We start from the raw sequence: 25000 nt of genomic DNA on the forward strand, positions 1-25000 counted from the left end.
CTCCTCAAAACAACGCAAATGAGAAGTGCGTTGGCGCGGCGCGGGGCGCCCCGAAAGCGCGATCAAAGTCAGCGGAGTCGAAGCCGTCGCCGCACGCACACGCACGTCTAGTCACGGACACAAGACCCTGGATGGAGGCGAGAAAATAAGGCGAGAAGACCAGTGCAGCGTCTTCCTAATTCTGCTCACTCAGCCCTGTTGCCGCTGAGCGAGGAGCTCAGCTCCCTCTTGCCGCCCGCCGGGGTCGCCGGCCTCTTCTTGCCATCGCGCTTCTCGTCCCACGGGTGCAGGAAGAAGACCTGGATGATGAAGCAGATCATGCCCAGGCAACCGAAGAAGATGAAGGCAACGGCCTGGCCCTTGTCCTGGTTGCCCGACGGGCCGCCAGAGATGTGCTCGGTCGCGATCGGGTAGCACACGTTGATGATCAGGTTGAAGATGAACTGGGCCACCTGCGTGAACGACGCACCGCGCGGGCGGAACGACAGCGGGAACATGTCCTGCGTCAGCACGTAGTAGCACGGGCCCACACACACCTCGAAGCCGAGAATGAACAGCAGGATGCCAGTGATGGCCACGCCGTTCTTCACCTCCGTCTTCTTGCTGACACCAGGGTACACGGGAATACCGCACATGAACAGGCACATGCTCGACGTGAAGAGCGAGCCGAAGAGGAACAGCTGGCGCATCGTGAACACGTACGAGAGCGGGATCGACGCAAGCGTCGTCACGAAGTTCCACAGCATCACAACGAAGTTGCCGACCAGCGGCGCCAGGCCAAGACTGCCCATGATCGCCGGCGCGTAGTTCATCACAGCGTTGATGCCAGTCAGCTGCAGCGTGCCAGCCATCACCGCACCCATCAGCAGGCGCGGGACCATTTCGACGTAGCTGTACTCGTTCGGGTCCAGCTCGATCCCGCCCTCCTCATCGTCGCCGCCGAACTTCGCCCGAGATTCGCTCATCACAATCCCAAGCAGGATCGTCAGCAGGCTGAACAGGGTCGAGAACGCGCACAGGCCCTGCATGCGCGCCATCACCATCTGGTCCTTGTTGCGGTCAAAATACGTGCTCTGGCCAAGTGCAAGACCAACCGCCGCCGCAATGAAGATGCCCAGCGTCGTGAACACCTGGAACATCACACCAATCGTGCGCTTCCACTTCGGGTGCGCGTTCTGGTCAGTGTACACAGGACACGCAACACCGATCACGCCCACGAACAGGCCGATCACGAAGCGGCCGACAACCAGCACCCAAAACTCGTTCTCGGAGGCCGACACATGGCACATCACGGACGACACAACACCCACGAGACCAACGAGCAGAAACGAGAGCCTCGCGCCGATCGTCGACGCAAGCGGGCCAGCAAACACGGACCCGATCAAGCAGCCGGCAATCATCGAGCCGGCGAAGATACCGCTTTCCGACGACGAGTAGCCCGACGGATTCTGGCACTCCTCCGCGCTGTAGGACCACCTGCACCGCGAGTCTGCCTCGCACTGGGCAATCGCACCCGGCATTTCCGCAACACTCGAGTAGGTGTACGTTCTGCGGCACGTGATCTCGGGCCAGCCACAGTAGCTGGTGCCAGTCGCGTTCGCAAACCACTGGCAGTCGGCGTTCGGCGCCGTCGTGCAGCCTCTCTCGCTGCGGAAGTTCGCGCAGTTCGTGCTGTAGCCAAACAGCGTTGAGTACACGCCGACAAAGCCGATCGAGTAGCCGTTCAGACACCCACCAATGGCCTGCACCATGATCATACGGAAGTTCGAAATGGAGAAGAAGGAGGGCGATAGCTCCTTATTTGGGGATATAGACTCCTCGACAAACTCGTCAATGCCATCCGCGATGGGAGGCTTCATTGGGTTCGGGACTTTCTCAGATATATATTTTGACTCCTGAAGTGGAAGAGGGGTAAGATGTCGTTTTGATGGTTGAAAGGACGAAGCGGCATGGCTAGTATGAGGCAGCTTCACTTTTTTGGGTTTCAGCGGCTGAGGAATCTGAGGCGGTGGCAGCATAGGCTGATCGCCTCGGGAGGCATGCAGAAACACGTTTCGCAGCTCCGCCTCCTCCGTATTTAGCTGTGTTGCTGGTACTTTGTGAGCGAGCCTGGCCGAAGCCGGATGCTTTGTGGAAGAGTTGCTCATGGTGCTGGAGTATCCGAGAGTGGGTGTGCGTTGTGTTTCACGTTTTGGAGGTTGTGCCGTTCCCGTGTCAAAGAAAAAACGGTGCTTTTTTCTGGTTTAAAAGCGTGCGTTGTTTACTGTTGTTTATGTTTCGTGCCGTCTCTATGCGCTCGTGTTTTTTCGCGGGGATGAGGTGCGGCTCAGCTGGGGTTTGGTGGGCGCGTCCGTTGGGAAAGAGACCGCCCTGTCCGCCTTTGTTTTGCTGTTGTTTTGCTTGTCTGTTATGTGGGGGATGGGGAGGCGGCGAAGTCCAGGACGACACAGAGAGTGTTGGCCACGCAGTGATCGTGTTTCCAGAGAAGGTGAGCGAGAAAGGAGGCCAGGAAGTCCAGAACGCGAAAGGCGGCGAATATGGCAAATGAAAACCCGTGTCCTAAGAGCACGCGAATGGTGCGCATGGCATGCTCCGGAGAGAGGACAGAGACACACCAGCGAGCCTCCTTAACTAGGACAGTAGCCTAAGCTGTCGAGTTATGGAGGGGAAGGGCGCTGCTTCTGTTTGCTTTCTGGTTCTTTTCCATCGGGATCCTTGGATGGAATGGCGAAAGTGTATGGGTGGGGGCTTGCACCGCGCTGCCAACCCAGTTCGCCGTGCGCGATAACCACGTTAAAGTGCTGGGCGGGGGGTGACAGAGAGGCTCTGAAGATGCTATCAAAACACGCGAACAAAACAAGGGGTAAAAAGAATCATCGGGTTTTTTTATGTGGCTCATTCTTGAGTCGATCTGGAGCACCACGTGCGTGTCTAACAGTCAGGGGGAGGAGGGGGGGGGCACGCTCACGCGTGGCTCTGAGTCCGTTGACGGCGAATACGAAATGGAGGTGAAAGCGCCGCGGAGCTCCCGAAAGGTTCGCTGGCATAAATGAAAACGGCAGAGCAAAGCGGTGAGCAGACTCCGGCGCACCGTGCACTCCAAAAGGAAAATCCTCCTCCTCCTCCTGCGGGCCGGCGGGCAGTCCTTGCTTTGTTTGGCGGTGTAATGGGACTCACTGGCTTCCCGTGCATTCCTTCCACCCACATCCTTTTTTTCGATCAGCCCTCTCCCATTCCGGTATATGAACCACTACACCACGAAATCGGCGCTGCCGAGAGCTGCCGCTGCACCGGCAATGTCCGATGGCCCGGTGCGGCAGCAACCGCCAATAAGCCGAGCACCGTGAGAAGCCCACTCCGGCGCGAAAGCTGCCAAGCTCATAGTAGTGCCATCGCTCATTGCTATGGGGTGCCACGTTCTAGTGACTGTGTCGTAGGACTCACCCGAATTCGTGTACACGACGAGCGGCATTGTGGTGAGGGTGTGCAGATGGGCCAGCACGGCAGAGGCTTCGCCCATAGAGATGCAGTTGACCCCCACTGCCACAACCTGAGGGGCCTTCTCGAGGAAAGAAATGATATCAGCCCATTTGGTGCCGTCGCTGATCGCCTCCACAGGTGAGATTCGAGATGTCGTGAAGGAGACCCACGCCCGGCAGTGTGGATGCTCCTCCTGCAGCAGCGCCACAATCGCACGCACCTCCGCGGCAGAGGGCTGGGTTTCGATGGCGAGCACGTCTGCACCGGCGCGGAGTAGTGCTGCAATGCGCAAGCGATGGAATTCCTTAAACTCCTCCGCACTGCGTACGTAGTCGCCGCGGTATTCAGAACCGTCGGAGAGGTAGGCACCATACGGGCCGACGGAGCCGGCTACGAAAACTGGTGCAGCCTGTGGTTTCTCCTTCAGGTGCCGCTCCCGCACGGTTTGCGCAATGCGCACCGACTCTTCAATGGCCGCTACAGCAGCATCCTCAGTGAGCCCGCGGTGTTCCATAAGGCTCTGTGGTGTGATCTGGTAGCTAGCTGTGATGATGCATCGGGCGCCAGCCCGCAGGTATTCCAGCGCCACGTCCTGGATCTGCTGCGGTGATTCCAGCAGGGCTTTGCCGGACCAGAGAGGATCGAGAAGATCGCAGCCACGCGTCTCCAGTTCCGTCGCCAGACCACCATCCAGCACGACGACGTGATTGGGATCTGCCAAGTAGGTCTCCATGTCACCTACTTTCCAGTTCGCCGGGAGTCCTCAACACGGAAAATGGTGATTCTCCACGTGAGTGAAGTGCATGTGTGCGTGCGCGTGCCGCAAGAGTTCCATATACGACGGTGGAGACAGAGTTGCAGCCAATCCGCGTTGGATGCGGAGGACGAGAAACGAAGAGGGAAGAGCATTGCATAAAGAGCGTACCGAAGCAGAGACAAGGAAGGCAACGCGAAGAGGAGAGATGGAGGCAGAGGGGGAGAGAGAGGTAAGGATGGCACAATGCATCCAACTGCGACCGCCATCAGCACGTTGGAGGACGGGGAGAAGGAGGGGTCACGGGCAAAAACGGCAAAAAAAGGACGCTTGTTGCCCCCGCGCTCTTTGCTCCGTCTTTCACTTTCAAAAATAGCCGCTGATGCACCCTCAGCAAACCGAGGTGTGACCTTATGCAGCTGCTGGTCGCCTCGACGTCGCTCACTGCGCGTCTCAGCAGGTAAGGCAGCGAAAGCCTACGGTAGGCGGCGAACAAGCACCTGCTACGGCAGTCGCCCTTTTCTTCTTCTCTCTGCTCCAGTATACCCTTAGGGCCGCCCTGATGAGCCAAGGACGCTGTGAAAGGGTGCTCGTGCACGCTCACGCAGACACTATGCCAAAGTACGCGTGGTCGCCACCGCCTCTGCTGAAGCAGACGTCTCCTTTCTATCTTCCCGTACTTAAGTGTGTCTTCTCCTTTCGAAGCCGTCGCGGAGGCGTGCGGGATTGCCATACATACATGCACACATACACAGGTGTATGTGTGTATTTGTATATGTACAAGGAGAGCTCACCGATACGCACGCACACACCACTTCCCTGGCATCCCTCCATCGTCTGTGTCCCGCCGCCACTGCCTTTCCCGCGTCCCCTTCCAGTGGTGTAATTCAGCGCGCACACGCGCGTTGGTAGACCTCACCAAAACGGGCACCAGCCTTGGAAGTGGACGCACAGGTTCTCGTTGGAGGTGGCCTCCGAGATGAGCCGACTCACCTGCGCCTGAACAGAAAGCCCGTCTTCGCCGCTCGTCATTGGTGCTGCAGACGCAGCACTGCCCAAGCGAACACTCGTCATTGGGCCCTCGTCCGCTGGTCCCTTCATGGCCACACCTACGCCATCTGCCGCGTGCGCCGAGGCACTGGCTTGGAGCTGCGACGCGGCAAACTCGCGGCCCTCGAGCTTTTCGCGGATGCGATTGACCACTTTCTTTGCCTCGCTGGTTTGATTGACTGACATGTTGCTTAAAATGTCTGACGACGGATCGGAGACGAGGGCAGGCGGCGCAGAGGGGCTGGAGACGATCGAAGCCTGTGGTGCGCGCAAGGAGCGACCACGCGGCGCCAACGAGCGCGACGCCGGCGTGCGACAAGCAAAGGCGGTGCGAGACTTGTGAAAGGACTCACCAATGGCCGTGTAGGCGGCGCGCTGCGAATAGTGTCCGAGTGCCGCAGCCGGAACGGCAGACGGCATGCTGCTGCTTTGCGCCGCCGACGCGACGGCAGAAGATGCGGTCGTCCCGTCTTCCGACTCGTCGCGCCACCACGACACAAGCGGGTCGTGCACAAAAGCCTCCAGCAGAGCCAGAATGCTGCTACCCTCCTCGCGCAGCACACCCATCACCGTGATGCAGCCGTGGCGGAAGAGTCCGTCGATGCCGCCCATCTCCATGGCCTTGACCAGCATTCGAGTCAGCCGGAATGGCACTTTCTCTGGGAACGCGCTGCGGTTTTGCGCCACGTCGAAGCAGTCGCCAAAGTCGATGTGCACGACGCGACCACTAAAGGAGTGGATCATCAGGTTCGACGGGTGACGGTCGCCAAGGCCCAAAATGTGACCAACCATGGACATGGTGGCAAGCGAACAGACATAAGTGGTGCGCCGGTCCAACCACGACTCAGCGCTTGGCGCGCGCATCCAGAGCGAGTTGGCGAGGTCGGCGCCCTCCGTCTGCTCCAGTGCAAACTCGAACGGTTCGACATGTTGAATCACCTGAAGCCGGTCCAGGTCGACGTTGAAGCTCAGCATCAGGTTCATCTCAATCGAGAGGTACTTGGAGTGCACGCGGTAGTCCTTAATGAGTTGGTGCAGTGTGTCGCAGTTGTCGACCCACCCAACCAGCCCCGCATTCTCGCTGAGGGGGGTGACAGAGAATACCTGGATCATGCAGTCACGGCGCTGGATAGCCGAGTGCTTTTCCAGCAGTGTGTTCACGAATGCCAGCAGCTGCATGACGCGCTCGTCGAGCCGCAGATCTTCGTGACCCTTGAGGAGAAACTTGTACAAGACGCCATCCGTGCCGGTCATATAAAGACGACGCGGGTGTTGCTTGGAGTTCATCACCCTCAACGTGGTTTGGAAGGAGGCGATTCGCGGGTACACGCCGGCCTCGTTGTACTGCCCTGGCACCACCAGCGACAGGTCCTTGCCGCTTTGCATCAGACGCGGGCTCACGAGCTGAAGGGCAAGTGAGGTCATACCGTTGATCTGCTCATCCATCCGCTTCACAGCCGTCTTGAAGCGGTTCCACGCATCCTCCATGTAGACGTTGTTGCCGGTCGACGCGGCCTTTTCCACGTACTCGCAGGCGCCACCAAGTAGCTCACCGAACTCGGCCACAAAGTGCGACTCGGCGAGGGTGTTGGGGTGCGACAGCTGCTCAAGCAGCGGCTGAAGGGCAAGAAAGACGTTGTGGGCGTTCTTGTCGCGCCCCCACTGAAACCACGCTCGCTCAAGCTCGTCAAACCACAGCTCCGTCCAGAGCACTGCGCAACGCACGAGCTCCTGGCAGACAAGGGCGGCGTCCTTGACCATTGTTCGACCATGGTTGTGCATCTCCTTGATGCGGCCGAGCAACCGCTGCGCCGCCTGCTTGCGCTCCATCTGCTCCGTCGTGTTGCTCTCTGTACCCCGCACGCTGGAGTTCAGCGTGACATTGAGGTTGTACAGGAGCGCCTGCGGGTGCGCCTTGGCGACAATGGTGAGCAGCTGAAAGACGGACTCGGACACAACGGCGTCGCGCGAGTGCAAACGGGCGATGATTTGGGGAAGAACCTTAAGCCACACCGTCGGGCTCACCTGAAGAATCTCCGCCTGCAGCGCCGCATTCTCCTGCACCTGCGGCAGCGCGGCATGAATGAACCACAAGGAGAGAAACCCTAGCATGTCTTCGAGCTCCTGCGAGCAGGACACGCTCCGCACGTAGCCGTCCATGGCAGCCACGATGTGTTTAACGTGCTCGTCGCGGCGAACCTCGCTCGCCGCACCGCGGGAGCGGTGTGTGACAAGATCGTGGTTGAACCGCGCCCACGTGTGCCAAATCGTGCCGTTGGTGCTGTCGAGGCTGGTCGCTTTCTCAAGGTGGTGACGGATGTACTCGCGGTAGTGCGCATCAACGTTCTGCCGCTTCTTCTTCGCCACGGTGAAGAGCCAGCTCGCCAACTTTGCATGGCACATGGCCAGGCTCGCTTGACCCCCACCGATGCCCAGCAGCGAGGGGGATGCCTGGTCCATCTTCTTCAGGTAGGTTTCAAGCAGCTCGACCGCCTTTTCGCGCTCGTTGATGTCGTAGAAGTGCTGGCAGGCGGCGAGGGCAATTGGAGGTTGCGGCAGCCGCGGCTGCTCCAGTGCGGCCGCAATGGTCTGCCTGCCCAGCAGCTCGAACAGGATGTCGCGCGATGTGCGGTCTCGACCGTGCACGCGCGACAGCGACACGAACCGAAGCCACATCTCCAGCTCCTGCGCCAGTGGGATGACAAGCGTGTGGTTCGCAAGCGTGCCGGGCCAGCCTTCGTAGGCCATGGCAGCCAGCCGCTTCTCCCACAGCTCCTGCCAGTGGTTGAGGCCCTGCGGATTGTCCGCGACAAACGCGAACTCCTCCAGCTCACTCAGCTGCTGGATTCCAACAAACAGACCGTAGGCGCGGTCGTAGCTTTCTGCCACGAGTGCCGACAGCGTCGAGTCGAGTCGTTTGCGGCAGTTTTGAATCACCGGTACGGCGTCGTGGAACTGAAGCTTGTGGGTGGCGAGCACAGCGCGGTAAAAGACAGCGGTCGTGCCAACGTAGCCGTCATCTGTCATGTAAGCGGTGATCTTTTCCATGTCGTCCCAGCACCGCAGCAGCCACGCTGCGTGGGCGCCATACGGAGCCAGCTCAGAGGCCTCCTTACGTGTGATGCGGGGGTGGAAGAGCTTCCACGACTCCAGCAGCCGACCGTAGTCGCCGAGGTTGTCGAGGGAGCGCATGAGGCCAACCATGTTGCTGAACTTGTTCGGCTCCGCCTGCAGGCCCTTCTCATACGCCCGCAAACTCTGAGACCACCACTGCAGCTTCTCGAGGAGCTGCGCGTCCATCATAAAGGGCAACTCTGACGGAGGCTTGCCGGTCAGGAACGAAAAATTGCGCTGGATGTACTTGAGCATCCCCTCCGCGCTCTCGCGCAGTCCCAGCAGGTTGCACAGGTAAATGCTCTTCTCGCACCACTGTACAAGCTTACTCCACTTCTCCGGCGGCAGCGGGTGCACGTGGCCGCGCATCACGTTGCGCTCGTACTCGTACGTCGCCTCGTAGAACTGAATCTCGACGTAGTGCAGCGCCTTGGCGTACAAGTTGCAGCGCTCGCTGCTCTCCATCAACGTCTTCAAGTCGAAAAGCAGCCCGGCATACGTGCTGTGCGAGCCTTCCTTTGGGTTAAAGCGCATCTCCAGTCGCTCCATGTACTCGGACAGGTTCAGCAGCTCCTGCAGCACCTCGGACGGCACGCGGTCGCTGCGGAGTACGTTGCCGAGAAGAGCGCGAACCGTCTCCTTGGTGCGCGGCTCCATTTCCGCGTAGCATACGGCGAAGGCGGAGTGCAGCATTTGCCGCGCAAAGGGCTCGTGCAGCTGAGCTAGGGCAAAGGCAAAGCCATGCGCGTTCGACGGACTCGACCGTAGCAGCTCCACTGCCAGCTGCTTCAACCACAAGTTCCACTCTTCCTCGGTCTCCCGATCGCGCGCGACAAGGATGCTGCGCAGCTGCGCAAAGTTGTCCTCCAGCGCGGCCTTGCGCCGCTGAGCCAGCTGCTGAGTGTTGACGCGATACCGGGCAGCGACCTCCTCCTCTTGCGCCTGAGCGTTCTCAGGCGCCGCCACGCGGCCACTCGTGCGCAGAGTGCTGAGCGAGAATGCCTTCACATCCTGCCCGTCCTGGCCGTAGCCGTCCAGCAGTGGGAACACCAGGGGGGTGTATTTCTCGAAGTCACTGCCGAGGTTGCGGCTGACGACGCGCACTGCGTCCAGGGTAACGGCGACGAAACTGCGCACGTCTGAAGCCGTCGTGTCTCCGCCAGCCGCTAGGTCGGCAGCAGGGCGGCGCTGGGCCGCGTCCGCGGATGCTCCTGGCTGCTGCTCAAACAGCAGGGGATGCGACTCCATCTCCCTCAGCACCCGGCAAAGACAGTGCACGCAGCGCGACGCGTGAAACACAAGGCGTGGCAGTCGAAGAGCAAAGTGGCGAATGGCGTCCGCGGCCGCCGCACGGCAGGCCACCGGATAAGCAGGATTACTTGCCACCTCGCAGACGCAGGGCACGACGTTGTGGAGGTGGTCGTCAAGCAAATGCCCCATTTCTATGAGGAAGGCGAAGACAGGCTCGCTGGAGTGCGCGGCGTCGGCCTGCACCGTCTGGATGAGCGGAGGCAGCACCAGCGAGAGCGAAGGACTGAACTCTTCACGGAGCGAGCGGCGCCCCTCCCTCAGCAGACACAGTATCTCCACAAGGACGCCGCGCTCCGCAGCAGGAAGGAAGCCGACGCACGTGCTAATGAGCTCGTCCAGGTATGGGCGAATGTGCTGGCCGTAAAGGTACACGATATGCGTCATCACCCCGAACAGGTTCTCGCGTATCTTAGCCTGAAGAGTGATTTGCTGAATAACAGTATGTAGAATGTCGCGATACATCGGGGTCAGACACCCGCTCGCCGCCTCCTTGAGCGACAGCGTGTTTGCGATCACCTGCACTGCGCAGAGGCACTGGTCATCCGATAAGCTTGGCAGCTGCAGGACGCCGAGTACGTTCTTGACGACATTCTGCGCGATCGCCTCTTCCCCGCGAGAGGAAAAAAGCTGCAACGCAGCAGGGGCAGCCGCGCCACTGCTGCTCAGACTTCCATCTCGCAAGTGACGTGTGATCTCCTTGGCACGAACAGGATCGACGGCGCCAATAATTCCCATCAGTTTCAACACATCCACTCGCACCGGCCACGTTTCTTTGAAGCCGCCGTGGAGAGCGGAGAGAAGAACGCGCAGCAGCTCGGGATTTGTCTCGTAAACGTCGACATCCTTTGTGGTGCGGATGATATCTCCCAAAGCGCGAATGGCCTCGATTTTTTTCTGGATGCTGGACGAGTCGAGGATGTGCCGAATAACACACGGTCGAATGGCGGCCACCACAGCCACGTCGTCGTTCTCCGCGTACCGCGCGAGCTTCCCGACAAGCGACAAGAGCGCCGTGATCACCGGAACAGGCTTGTTCTCTTCCTGCAGCCGCGTTACGCAGTCTTGCAGCAGAGACGAGATGTACGGGCGTGCCATCGCAGGAGCGGACTCCACCACCGCGCTCAGCACCACCGCAGCCTGCTCCTGCCGCTTCGGCTCGTGAAAGAGCTGAATGTCCATAATGCACTGCACCATCACGCAACGCAGCATAGGAAGGATGCATGACGGGTTGCGACTGGAAAGGCGGCCCAGAAGACGCACGGCTGCGATGCGGTTCTGGTGGTGGTCGTGCAGGGCAGGGAACAGTGCTGTGCAGATGTCCTGTAGAGCCAGCGAGTAGTCAAACTCCGTGCTCAGGTGCTCCAGCGTGTGCAGGCGGATATCGCTTTCGGTGTCCGCAACAGCCGCGCTAACCAGTTTCCGGATGACGGTGTTCACCAGGCCCACGTGCTCCCGACCGCGGTGAATCACGACACCGACGGCTGTGCGCTCGCATGGCGACTGAGAGCAGCCGGAGAGGGTCAGCTTGAAGCACAGGTCGATCGCGCTCCGGCGCACCTCCTCGTGTGGGTCCGAAACGTATCGAATAACAGCGTCGCACAAGAACTGCAACGTCGAGTATCCAGTAAAGTCGAGGCGACCCAGGGAATTGAGGCTGCGTACGATAGCACAGTGGTCCGTCTCACCGGACGCGCTGGTGTGTCGGGGGCGGTTACGCATGCGTAGCAACTGTTCCTTTGTTGCCTCTAGTACCTTCGACAAGCACGTCGACCGCAACTCTGGGAAGGCCGTGCAGATCTTCGCCACGTCGCGCGCAAAGTGCTCCGTCACCGACCCAGCGAATAGGGGTCCGAGCAGGGGCCGCAGGAAGGGGCGTACTGCATTCGGCTCTACGCTAGAGAGCGTGGCAAAGCATGTCACAGCCTCAGGGCAGCGGTCACGGAGAGGTTGCGGTGTCAGCGATGCCTCGATGTACTTCATCATGAAGTCCAAGAACGGCACAACAAGGCTTGGCAGCACCGTGAAGAGCCGCGCGAGCACCTGAAACACCATTGCCCGCTCATCCTTGCCTTCCGTGCCGACAAACACCACCGCCGCCAGCGCGCGCACGTGCTTCACCGATAACTCTTTGAAGGTAGTGCTGTCGTACTGAGCCAACAGCGGTAGTGCGTTGAGCACCTCGGCGCGCACGTCGCTGTTGTGCGAGGTGCTCACAAGGTTGTCGTTGATAAACGTCCAGAACTGCAGAATGTGCTTTCGCCCTTGGTTGGAGAAGCCGACTGCTCGCCCTTCCGCCTCACGCGATGCCGTCGCGGAGAGTACGGCATTGAAGGCCAGCAGGCAGCCATGTAAGACGACGTCGCTGCCGTACATGACGCTCCGCTCAGCATCTTCGAGAAATGTGTTCTGCCAGTGGCTGTAGAATTTTTGGTCGGTGGAGCGATAGGAAATAGCCAACGTATGAAAGAGTGCATCGCCGCCGCTCACGCGCACAAGCTTGTTGGAGTCGAGGATGGCGCGGCGCAGGCACTCAAGAATGCTGTTCACGTGCGGCGCGATCGTCGATGGCACGCGGCGCACCAGCTGCTGAATGAAGATGCACCCCGACAGCTTCGTTGCCTTGGGGAACCGATCGTCATCCAGGAGGGCGGCATTCTCACCTTGCCGCGAAGAGTCCACCAAGGGGGACATGGCCGATCGAACCGTCGCTTCGCTGTCGACGCTGTGATGGCTCACATCTTCACGCAAGAATGTCTCATCGTTCCCTCCGCGCATCAGCAAGGCTAACGAAAACTGTAAGCAGTTGATGATGATCCCCTCGGCTACACTGCTGCCATTGTTGAGTAGCAAACCCCACACCTCTCCCCCCTCCAGGGCTGTCTTGTAGTCCGCCGTCTCCAGTACGCAGCGCACCAGCAGCTCCGAAAAGAGCTTCGTCATCTCATTCAGCTCCACGTACTCCACTGGCAGCAGCGCCCGTAGCACCTGCACGCCGGCCATGTGCGTCTGCGGATGCTCAAACAGGTGTCGCAGCTGCGCATTCAGCCAGTTGGGGAACGTGCGTGCATTGGCCGTATAGGACTTGATGGAGTTGCGGTGAAACAAAGCGTCCTTTTCTTCCTCAATCACGTACTCTAGCTTGAGGATGATGGAGGGGAGCGTCTGCGGCGTGGCCGACTCTAGCTCTTGAAAGATGGGCCGCAGCTGCCCAATCAGCGGGTGTCGATTGCTGCTCGTGCCGCCGCTGCCATTGCTACTGCCTACGCCACCTTTAGACTCCATTCCGCTACAACGCTTGTTTCCCGTTCTCCCACCTATGGCTTGCGCGCTTGTGGGCCGGTAGAGAGGGCTTCTCTGCAAAGTCGGCAAGACACCAAAGGGTCACGGAGCAGCGCTCCAGCAGGGAAACAGCAGAGCAGAATTGGTCTTGCTGATGGAAGCGTCGCCGTCGTGAAGAGCACCGCTCCCACGCACGTTGATCAGTCGTTCAAGTCGACGCGATGCGCCTTCTGAAGCCCACTTCAAATTGGGGTAAGCGTCGCGAGCCACCACCACTACCACCAACGGAAAAAAAAAACTCGAGAAGAGAGGCGAATGGGAGACACGCGCCCACACACCCAAAACGGCGAAAGCGGACAGAGAAGGACGCACCGGCGCGATCACGGCTGTCGGCATCAGACGTTAAGGCGCGCGCGTGCAGACAAGTGTATGTGTGTGTTTGTGTGTGTAACTCTGAAGAGGCGTGGGGAGGAGAAAAAGAGCAGAGAGGAAGATGCACTTTGACAAGTCGGGTGGGAACCGTGCTCTATCCTACACTGGATAAAAGAATGCCGCTGCACCACGCCACACCGAAGACAGACAGAGATGCAACGGGGCGTAGAAGCAGAAAGACGAGAGAGACAGCGGAGGAGACGCGCGCAGGTGCGCAAAGATCACCGCAACCGTCACGTCGGCATGAGCCAACAAAAAAAGGACTGCGGGGCAACGGTCCGCAACGCCGTCGCCACAACTCTTTATGCGGGCACGTAGGAGAGGATGGCCATCGACGAGTGTAGGATCGGGCGCGCAATGGCGAAAGGCGTAACGCAGCGTTCTCGTCTCGTCTGCCCACCAGTGTCAACTCCACCCGGACCGCGTCCAGCATCTTCACAGGCACGGATATTCGATTGCTCTCTTTTTCGTTCGGTCTGGCCTGCTCTCTCTTCCCCCAAACGCATGAGACACAGCAAGTGCAACGAGGGGTGAGAGCGGGACTTCTGTGAACGCCGACTGCACAAGTGGCTTGGAGAACAACGCCGCGTAGCGCGTGCAATGCTTCTGCTGCGGTGCGGGAGCAGGAAAAAAAACTACGGGATAGGAAATGATACAGCAGCTTCCGCCAGTAGCAACTACATGCCGGAAGGAACGCCATGACACCCACGCAGAGAGCAAACAGGACGCCTAGAAGGAGGTCCACACTTGAAAACGGTGGACTTCTCCGCACACCTCAAGAAACACGAAGCAGCTTGGAAGCAAGAAGCACCTGACACAAACAACTAGAATCGCGTTCCACTAAGCCAACGTTCAAACACAGCATCGCCCTCCCCCCTCCCCTCCCCAACGGCGACCTTTGAACGCAGGCGTGCACCCAGGCTATTCATGACCACCGCACGCTACATGTGCGAGCCATGAGACAAGGCGACCGCCACCTCAGTGCGAGCGAGCAGGCCAGCGTGTCGAAGATGCACCGACACAAGCCACCGCGATATTCGGCAGTCCCCTGTCCCCCTCCTCCCTCCACGATGCACGGCAAGAGAGCGCGGCTGAGCATCTGCAGCCCGAGCGTCACCACCGTCCGCGTCGCTGCTACATGGAGCGGGGAGGCGCATTGCGCCCCTCCTGAAGCCGCACAGGGGGCCGATGCTGATCCTGCGTCCTACCGCCCCGCCCTGTGACGCTGGCCAGCGATCCGCGCAAGCTACTTGACCAAGTGGCCGCGACCACTGCGCGACCATGTGCAAGGCAGGCTCCGACCAGAGCAGTCTAGATTACGTCCGTACAGCTCCGCCGCAGACCCCCTGGACATGCTCCTCCACAACGTAGTGCAGCGCCAGTCGGGGTACCAGGAGAGGAGCAGTGCTTGCGAGCTGCATCCGCGCGTGTGACTCGGTCGATCGCGGTGCTCGCATCACGGCGCTGAGGAAGCCCGACGCAGGCCCGCGCCATACTCGCCGGACCACGGCTTTCTCAGACGATTATCACGTCTGCGGTGCCCTCTACTGGGGGGGTGTGGGGGGAGGGCATCGAAGATGGACCGCTTTACACGCGGAGTCGCACAAGGGCCTGTCCCCGGGCCTCTTCCCTTCGTCATTGTAGTCGCCCCGCTGCAGGTGGAGCTCAGCAAGACAGCCGGACGGCACCACGCCTCCGTTGCTGATGACCTCGCGCTCCTCACACCCTCCGCAGCCAGGACGGTCATACGAGCCACACCGCGACCCGCCCCTGGCAGGGTGGAGCACTGAACACTGGAGCACCTCATGGTGCTGAGTGCCCCCCTCCCCGAAACCAACTGCACGCGCTTCGGTGCGCAGCACCCCAACCAGCTGAAACTCTTTCCTGCACGCACGCCCTTGGAGGAGGATCGCCACCCTCGCCGCGGAGGCGTGGGCCTTCCACCGCTGCGCGGCGTGGACCGACACGCTGCACAAGCTCTCAAAACAGCCGTGGCCCAACTTGCCAGGCGTAGGGCAGTGCGCTCGCGCGAGTGTGGTCCACCACAGAATCTTCTCCGCACTCTCTACACGGCACTGGACGAATCAGAGCTACGGCACGGTGCCACCGCGTGGTGGGACAGTGCCCGCAACAAACTGCGGGAGGGCCCTTGAGCGCCGCCACACCAACGCAGACGCTGTCACCGCGGGTACCCCCCAAATACGCAGGCAGCAGGGCCCTGCTCGAAGAGGCCCGTCTACTGCCCCCCGACCCCGACCCCACCGTGCTGCTGCGCCGCACCCGCCTGCATCTCCCCGCACTCACACAAGAAGGCCACCTCGCGCACTTGGCGCGGGACGCGTACACGCTGGATCACGGTCCTGCCGCGGCCCTTCGACGGTGCTCATACGGGCACGCAGGCATCGACCGCTTCACAGCTCCGCACGCACACAACTCCCCCACGCGCAGCAGTCGCGTGCACCTCTCCGTATCACTTGCTGGCGGGCTGCGGGCGGGCTCACCAGACGAGGGGTAGTGAGCAGCGTGCACGAAGCGAGTCTCCCGTCTTGCCAGGCTCCCTTACCCGTCTGTGGGCAGGTGATGCGGCACAGGCAAACAGCAAATCCGGAGCGGCCGCCGCCCTTGCAGCTGTCGCACCGAGTGCGCAGCCGCTGAGCTGGGACTCGACCTGTCGCAGAGACAGCCCGATAAACCAAGGCACGGAAGAGCATGTGTAGTTGTTTGCTACGCACTCACCCTCTCTCATGGCGCTCAGCAGGGGCCTCACCGCGGCGGGGGTGGGGAGTGGGATATGACGACACATTCGAGCACACATGCTGGCACCGCTGGCCCGTCGGGTGCGCCTCTCGCCTCACTCTGTCTTCCGTCCTTGCGGGGTGGACCGCAAGGGCGGATCTGACAGGCGGGCAGAATGGGCACTGCCAGAGGAGCCGCCGCCAACTGCATGCAGCACGGACCTGGTCGCCGGTCTCAGACGCCACGACGACAGGAGACGACCCTCGCCCCGTCCCGCAGAGGCACCTCTCCGCACCTGGTATCCCTGCAGTGGCAGGCGGCCGGCGGTGGCGACATGGCGCGCAGCGTGCTGCCCGCTACGCCGCTAGAACTGTTGCACCTCCGCCCTCCACACCCCACCCCCACCCGCTGTTTCCTATGAGAGCGTCCGACCCGGCGTTGCGCCCGGTGTGCTACGCGCGACTTGACGACAGCTCGAGGCTCAGAGCACACTTCCTCTCACGCCATGCTCCTGCACGCAGTGACCTGCGCACGCGCATCTCCCTCGCGCCGCATGTGGCTCCGCCGTTGGCTGTCCATCGCTGCACCCCTATGCCTCTCTTCCGGATGGCACGCTATGAGCCCTTCGCGCGCTGGCACACGTCTCTGCGCGGGCCCCTTTCGCTTGGCACGGCCACGCCTGTCAGAGGCGTGCGGACTCAGGAGGGGGTGGAATGCCCCTGCCGCCACAGACTCACGGCGGCGTCCCGCCTGTCGCGGCGCATGCGGGCAAGCCACGCGGACACGCCGCTGTCCTGCAACGAGCCCCGAGGCCCGCTGGTGTGGGCACTGTGCGGCACCTCCTCCATCCGCCCAGGTGGGCTGATGTGGCACAGATGCCGGCAGCGTCACGAGAGCACCCTCGAGTCGTGCAGGCGTCGGTGTGGAGGGCAAGGTCTGGTCCACATTGCGGACTGCCGCGGCTCGAGGCCCCTCAGGGCGAGGCATGCCATTGAGGTACGGTGTGCATGGTCTCTGAGCTCACCCGGCATGCGCCCGGACCACCACCTCCCTGCTATCTGCACGACAGACGCCCACCGCCTCCACCCTCGAGGCGGACCCTGCACGCGGCCCGCGTGGGTCAAGGCGTGCCGTGCACCCGGGTCCGTCTGGCGCCGATCACGCAGCACGTGCGCGAAAGAAAGGGACGAGGACGGACACGAAGTGCCCGCGAGGCGCATGGCCCGATTCGGCAGCAGGGCAGCTCGTCCTACACGCCGAGGATGTAGCCGTGGCGCAGCAGCGGCAGGTGAAGTGTCGTCGTGTATGCGTGTACATTTTTGTGTGCGGGCTCGCGGTGGAATGGGCATATGGTGAGAATAGCGCAAAGAGAAATGCAAGAGCGCTTAGCTGATCAAAGGACGTCGGAGACTTCAACACGGTTCAGCGTGTGTGGTTTTCGTTTGTCGTTTCTCCCTCTCCCTCTATGCCCGTTGCATGCACTATTTTGCTACACCTCCTCCGTGCTCTTCTTCAAAGAAGAGCTCAGGGGGTTAACCCGCGTTGCCATTTGGGGAGCGGCTGAACGCCAGTGGAGGGATAGGCGTGAGAGGCGAGGGAGAAAAACGCTAAGCAAGGTAGCAGGGCATGCTCAGGAGCAGCGTGAGTTGTAAGGTAGGCAGATGGCACAGCTGTGTAGGAGAATGGGCACGAAGGGCTCACCTCCAAATCAGCTGCCCTCCTTCACCTGTCCACTATCGCGCTCGCAAGGGCACAAACGTTGTCGATAGACGCAACCTAAATCTGGGTGAGCTTGAATTCCTCAGCCTGTACTGGGAGAAGAGAAGACTTCGGCAGAAGATGAGGGAAAAGCTCTCACCGAACGCGTGTTCAACGAGGCACCAGCGCACGAGCCCATACATACCAAGAGGGGGGAAAGGGTCAGGAGGGGGGGGACAGGGGGAGGAGAAGCAAGCATGGCCATAGGAGGAAAGACAAAATACCAAGTCAGAGGTGGGGTGAGGAATGGGCAGTAGCGCGTCCTGAAGTCGGCCACAGTTCTGGTCAGGATATCACAATAGATCAAACATGGCAAAGGCACCTTCTTGACAGTCAGCGCGGCACATTTTTATGTGTAGGTGTGCACGTGCGTGAGGGGTGGCGCCGGCGCGATCACGGATGGTGGGGGTGCGATGCACACGGCGAGAGAGTGCATGAGGGTGGGGGAGGAGCAACGAGCAAAGCCGTTTACGCCACCCACGCACATCGGTAGATACATGGGCGCAGGAAGAAGCAGACAAAAAGCCACCACACACACGCGCGCGCGCGAAAGAAAAAAAAGTTGAGGACGATATGGGAATGAGACGTTCGACATGTGTGATGAGAATCACATGAATGTTGTGGAGTTGACATGTAGAAACAGGATGGACGCAACGACGCTCCACGTACCCCGGTGGTGGTCCTCTCCTCTGCGGTCAACGTGAGACAGCGGTGCTGCACAGGAGGAGGAGGAGACGATGCCGCTGAGAAAGCACCTCACGTCCCCAACACGTGCCCTGCGTCTTTCCACTGTAAGATACGGCTGCCAGGGGCGATGAACTACAGTGCTCGACAGTAGCCAGCAGCTGCACTCTCGCAGGAATGGTTGAGCTAACCCTCACTAGCCACCTGTTCTTTCTTTTGAGGGAGTGGTGCGCAACTCTGCCGCTAGGTTCTCGCCGAAGAATGTATAAAACGTTTACCATTCAACGCACGGGTGCGCCTTATTCCACATTTCTCAGGAGAGGGGGAGAGTGAAGATAGTGTTCCTCGACGCTGCTCCTCCGCTCCCCCCACCCGTCGTCACCGACCCTCGGCGCACATCACAGAAAGACAGCATAGCACAGACATATCAGCGGATTCACGAGAAACAAAAGAAGACAAGTGTTATGCAAAAAAGAGCCTCAAGACTCAAATCCGGTACCCAAACACGTACCGATGTCACACACAGGGGGAGAGAGACACAGACGGACACGGAAACGCCGACGACACCGGCATAAAGGCACACACACATACGTATCAACCAACCTGCTCACCAAAGTCGGCATTCAAGCCTACGCTCATATAGCACCTGCTGCCCTTTCTTGTGTTTGCGCGCGCCCTGGCGGTTGTTTTGCTCAGGGGCGGTAGAGGGCGTTTAGGCGCGTGACATGTGTGCCTGTGCTTACGTGGCATCTTGCTTCAGATACATGTATGCACACACAAGCAGGCGCGCTGTGCAGAAGCGTTCGAGCGACTTCGTTAGAGGCGACAGAGGAGAAATGAGGATGACGACCGGCACAAGCACTGCACGCAAGGTAGATGAAGCAAGAAGGGGAAAAGAGCACCACGAAGTCAAAGTCCTCGAGCGAGGAAAGAGGGCGGGACACACACCACGTCAGCGTGTCCATTCTCTGCCATACAACATGCACCAAACTCTACTCTGCCCGGCCTGCCACAGAGGCCCATCGCGCGGCGCAAAGCATCCGTAGGCACCCGTTACACCAAATGTACCGACTCAGTCATCTGAGCACGGCTTCTGCCCCACACCGTGCCCACACCCACCCTCTCTGCAGGTCGCCTCACAGCCGCGCCTCTCTCGGGGTGGCCCAGGCTCCCCCACCAGTAGGCAGTGTGAGGGCCGGGGGTGTGGGATACGTTCCCGTCAGGTTGACACTCTTGCCCATCGTATGGATGGCGCAAGCATGCTCACGCTGTCGCAGGTCGCTCAGACGCATCGCACCATCCACGACCTGACCGCCGGCATCGGCAGTGATGCATCGCTCTGACCTCCCTGCGTCGCGGGTGCATGACCCTGTCACCACCAGAAGTGGCTCAGCATTTGGCAACGATAGATAGGGGCTGCTTGACCTCCCCACACAGAGGAGGGGGGGGGTGACGTTGGACCCTGGATACCACACACTCACGTTTCGCTCTTCGTCATGCACCAAGCAGACGGGAGAAATGCAAGAGGAGAATCAAGAGTGCACGCGCGCGACTTGTCTTATCATCGCCAAAGCTCCTTGTTTTTGCTGTCCTTGCGTACCACGGCCTCTGGAGTCCGCGTTATCGATGAGGTTTGCACGCGCTTTTCTACCGTCGTTCTTGTCCCCTTTCTATCCGAGAGACGCGCCCCGTCTCCTCTCTCCCCGCTTGCGAGCTCGCGTCTCCTCCCGTGGATCATTCATGCCCGCCCACCTCGGCCAGGGCGGTGCCCGCCACAAGACAAAGGGCAACGACACCGTACACGCACGCACACATGAGCATGCGTCCCGGAATGGGAAGGCGACTATAAATAAAAAAAAGAAATATTTGAAAAGCTGAAAGGAGACGCACATGCGCGAGAGAAAGAAAGAGGAGGAGGAAGAGGAGGAGAAGGAGGAGGGGTGTTTTCTTGTTGTTGCTTACGTGGCAAACACACATGTACAAATCCACCTCTCCCACCACCCAGAAGAAAACGAATGCCAAGCATTACAAGAGAATTATGCATTAAAAGACGCACACGGATGCACAGACAAAGACGCAAGAAGAGAAGCCTCGAGTCGCACCAACACACCACCAGTGGCACAACGCACACACAGACACCCACACAACGAAGACAAGGACGAGAAGAAACACCTGAGCAACAATAGCGTGGGCCCCAGAAATGCGCCCACGCACGCACGCATGCGGGATCTTGATGAAGTCGCGGGAAAGAACCCCTTTTCTGCAGGCCTTCTCTTATATTCCTCCGCTCATGTATTCACTAGAGGAGCCGCGCAACGCACCCCAAATGCAAAGGAGCGCACGAGGCAGTTATCCCCCGCACGCTGAAGCTGTCCACCATTGGATCGCTCCTTCGCTGGCGCCTCAGTTTTCGGAGTGCACATGATAAACAAGGCTGATAAAAAACGGCGTACGTCGCTTCACACATGTAAACTATACGTTTTTCCGCTCTCTAACAAGTACCTCACTTTCCCCTTGAATCTCCTTTTCCGTTCCATCTGCCGTGTGTCCTGTCCATCCCTCCAGCACCCGCCCGCTACCTCCTCCCGAAACCCTGCCCGTCCTATCCCCCCTCGAGAAACTCTCCGGCCACCTTACACGCCCCTCCCTCCCCCTTCTTTTTTCTCGCAGAATCACATGCGCACCGATAGTTGTCGGGCACCGAATCGAAGAGAGGAGATCACTATGAAGAATAATATGGAAAGGCTCGACGGAAACCGTTTACTTAAAACAAAGGGAGCGTAGCGACACAGTAAATCGGCAAGATATGCCACCATAACCGCAAGCATCAGCCGACACAAAAAAAAAGCACGCAACTGATCAAGACACGAGCTGCCCCCCCCCCGCCCGCTGTCCCCCCTTCTTTCCCCATCCGTTAAATCAGCGCAGTATTGTTGTATCTTCCTCTTCCTCTTTCGTCGTGCCGCGTGTGAGAAAAAAAAGAAAAAAGGGGGCGATGGGTAAAACGATGCAGCGGAGAGGGGGAAGGGGGGCAGGTCCGTGTCGAACGAAGATGTCGTGTTGTTGTTGTTTCTTCTGTTCCCTTTTCCTATTCTTGGGAGGTTCAGATGGTGCCCAGTCGGTTCACCTACCACGACTTCTCTTTGCCACATTCCCTCTTCCCTCGAGTACGCGCGTGTTCCTCGAGAGCCCCCTGCGCTGTTGCATCCATCTCCTGATACCTGCCACTTTGGCCCCCACGCGTTAGTTTTCGTCTTCATCTTTCCATTCACAGTGATCCATTGCCATCCTCTGCCCGCGCCTCCGGTGTCAGATACCAGAGCGGCGTCATTCACGGCTGGCAGTGCGTCGTCGCGACGGCACACGGAGCGAGTGCATCCGTGTATCGCACCTGTGACTCGCCCCCTTGTGTAGGGCTGAGGAACAGACAAAGTAGGAGAGAGACGAGAGGAGGCGCTGGCGTTCAGCGAGGCTGAGGGGAGCACGCACACATAATACCAACCTTACACATGGAGGAGATAAGCAAAAGGAAACGCAAGCTGAGACTCTGGCGGGTATTGGGTGCAGATACGTCAAGATGGGTAAGCACACACATACACATTCAGAATATCTTTTGACGGCGTCGCCGGGTGGGCACACGCTCACACCCGCCCACAAGCAGTTGCTCGCTCATACGCACGGACGGAATGCGCATGCGTTCGAGGTGGGGCGGGGGGCGAGGGACAGGGCCAAACGAGTTCGTTGCTTCGACTATGCGAGGGTAGGGAGAAAAAGAGGGCGGGGAGACAGAGAAAGAGGATGAGAGAGGTCACCCAACGTATCATGACACTTGAGTTAGGGTGATGGGTGCAAAAAAAGGGGGAGGGGGAGAGGAGCAAAGTGCCAGTGATGGGAAGCCTTTTTTTTCCTTGGCACCGCATGGAGTGGATGGACACAGCAAAAAGAGGGGGAAGAAAATGATCATGAGAGGTGAAATGCGTGTGGATCGGAGCGGGGGGAGAGGGAAGGCGGATACCGACAGAAACACAGGTGCGCACACCCTCTCACGAAAACGGACAAGAGGAGATGTGAAAGGTTCGCGGAGTACAGTGTCTCACCGGGAGCTGATGCCGGGCCGCGCACCACTTCCTCGGCACCGTGAGGTGGCCGGTCGGTGTCCCTTGCTGAAAGCTCTGCCGACCACTCACGTTCGCGACAAGCAATGAGAGCGGAAGCATAAACCACAAAAAAAAACTAAAAATGAAACATGTTGTGGGGTAGAGTACAAGCATAGGGATAAAGAAGAGAGAAGAGCGCTGCGTTTGCATGTAGTTGCCCCGTCTCTCTTTTTTTCTACCGTTCTTGGTGAGCGCGAGTACTTGTGAATGAGAATGCGTGCATGTGTGCGTGTGTACGACGGCAGGACCAGAAACGCACGCGGAATAGTCGTCCTTTTACGACTCACTGTGCGGTGGAGGTGGAAAGCGGGCACGCGCAATCATCAGCCATCTTCGCCGCTACCGCTGGCGACATCGCTACCGTCCCCCTGGCTGCCCAGCACGCACACGGCGCGCTTCAGTGCGTCCTCGCTCGGAGACGGCATCGGGGTCTCAGCTTTCATCACAGGAAGTGGCGACAGAATGTACCGCGTGTCCTTCCAAACAAGCCACATGCCAATGATGCCAGACACGAAGCCGCACAAGAGCTCGACCGTCTTGTTTGGGTGGTAGCTCGGTATCCACTTGAAGTACACGTACATGTCACACAGAGACCGCACAATCAGCGCGTTCGACACCCTCATGTCCAGGCTCGCGTGCAAACGCTGCTTCGGTGTAGCGGCATCACGCAGCGCCCGCTGCAGCGTCGAGCGACGAGTGAGCTCCATCATTACACAGCATGTCAGAGACAAGGACTTGAAGAAGCGGTAGGAGAATGAAAATGCCTCGCGACTCCAGCTGTGAAACACAACCTTCTGCAGGTAGCTGAGGTCACCGCTCAGCTGCTCTGGCACCCGCCAGAAGAAGGAGAGACAGGTGAAAAGCCAGTGCCAGAACTCCATCTCATCTCTCATGGCAAACATTTTCAGTCCTTGACTGACCGTCATTGCAGGACGGCCGAAGTTGCACAGCATGCGGCACTCAATGATGCTGTCGGCTAGCCTAAAGAATCTTTTCCTGTCCTGTGCCTCAGTGCTGTAAATCATGCACAGGCGCACAATGCTGAGTACTGACTTCAGCATCATGTCCACGCCTACCCCCTTCTTCTGGTAGTCGCCAAGGGCGACGAGGAAAGGGACGAGCGTGACAAGCCTGTCATTGGTGATAGACGACTTGCTCATTCGCGCTAGAGGAAGGAGAAGAGAGAGCCACAAAGGCACACGGAAACAAAAGATGGCCACGACACCCGCGTCCGTTGGCGGTAAAAAGAGAAGACAAAAAAAAACACAAACAATCAGCGACGCCAGAGATGAGCGGCGGCACAAGATCGGAAGAGCGAGCCAGCCTGCCCCGATGGCTGAGCACACGATACGGGGGGGAACAAAAAAACAGTTTCGTGGTTACCCGTTTCGATCTACTTAGCACCGCTCCGTCCTTTGCTTGGCTGTTCCCTCCTGGAATCACTGAGTAAAACACAAGGAAAAAAAACAAAGGTTGCACGCAGCAACGAATTCCGCACGCACACACAAAAGTCGCTAGATGCGAGGGACAGGTAGATGATTGAATGCGCTGATATGGGCGCAGTTGCCGCGGCAGAGGCGGAGAGACGCTTGTGCGGCTGGCCTTAACAGGTGATGCAAGCTGTTCTTTTTTTTCGTTCGCCTTTCTCTCTCTCTGTGGCAACGTGACGAAAGGGAGCGCAGCGCGTTTCGAGAGAGGGGGAAGAAGGTGAGTCGCACACGCACGCACACAGGCGCCTACCCGTAAAGCTTGACGCACGTGTATGGCCCTCTCGACTAGAAGCCAAGGGGGAAAAACACACCAGGGTGTTCTGTTCTTCTTCCAGGTGCTAAAGATGGTCTTGGAAGTAGATGGGAGGGAGAGGGAGGGAGGGCAATTTCCGATGGTTCTGTGAGTAGTAGGTGCGGCAAGGTTAGTGTTCCCGTTTGGCGCCATGTTTCAAGCGCACAGGGGAGAGAGAAGCTCAACGGAAAGGGGGAAAGAGACGGCGGCAGCGGTGACGGATGTATGCAGCAGACCAAGAAATTGAACTCCTCAAGAAGAGATGGAAGTGAAATCAGCCGATTCACAGCAACCACCACTCGGTGCAGAAGTGGAGCGTAGCTCGGTGCGACTGCGTCGAACACGCACTAAAAACTGAAGTGGGGACACAAGGCACGCAGCAGCGGCACCGTGGATGAGAGGAGCAAGGGCAAGAGTGCCCGTCCCAGGTGTGGAAGAAAGAGTAAACTTGCCAGCAAAGCGG

General features: G+C 59.3%; 4 protein-coding genes across 4 annotated transcripts; all 4 read right to left on the reverse strand.

The window, feature by feature from the left end:
- Nucleotides 1–185: 185 nt before the first annotated feature.
- LMXM_36_6300 (glucose transporter, lmgt1) lies at nucleotides 186–2018 on the reverse strand (the record flags this gene model as incomplete). The annotated part of the gene is made up of 1 exon (XM_003874939.1): nucleotides 186–2018. The coding sequence occupies one exon, from the start codon at nucleotides 2016–2018 to the stop codon at nucleotides 186–188; it is 1833 nt and encodes a 610-aa protein (XP_003874988.1).
- Nucleotides 2019–3250: 1232 nt separating this feature from the next.
- LMXM_36_6310 (putative homocysteine S-methyltransferase) lies at nucleotides 3251–4213 on the reverse strand (the record flags this gene model as incomplete). Its single annotated transcript, XM_003874940.1, has 1 exon — nucleotides 3251–4213. One exon carries the CDS (start codon nucleotides 4211–4213, stop codon nucleotides 3251–3253), a length of 963 nt encoding a protein of 320 aa, XP_003874989.1.
- A 936-nt stretch (nucleotides 4214–5149) lies between these two features.
- LMXM_36_6320 (putative phosphatidylinositol 3 kinase) lies at nucleotides 5150–12991 on the reverse strand (the record flags this gene model as incomplete). Its single annotated transcript, XM_003874941.1, has 1 exon — nucleotides 5150–12991. One exon carries the CDS (start codon nucleotides 12989–12991, stop codon nucleotides 5150–5152), a length of 7842 nt encoding a protein of 2613 aa, XP_003874990.1.
- A 10087-nt stretch (nucleotides 12992–23078) lies between these two features.
- Nucleotides 23079–23915, reverse strand: LMXM_36_6330 (conserved hypothetical protein; the record flags this gene model as incomplete). The annotated part of the gene is made up of 1 exon (XM_003874942.1): nucleotides 23079–23915. The coding sequence occupies one exon, from the start codon at nucleotides 23913–23915 to the stop codon at nucleotides 23079–23081; it is 837 nt and encodes a 278-aa protein (XP_003874991.1).
- Between the last annotated feature and the right edge of the window lie 1085 nt (nucleotides 23916–25000).

The sequence above is a fragment of the Leishmania mexicana genome, chromosome 20, assembly GCF_000234665.1.
Source record: "Leishmania mexicana MHOM/GT/2001/U1103 complete genome, chromosome 20".
Lineage (NCBI taxonomy): Eukaryota > Euglenozoa > Kinetoplastea > Trypanosomatida > Trypanosomatidae > Leishmania > Leishmania mexicana.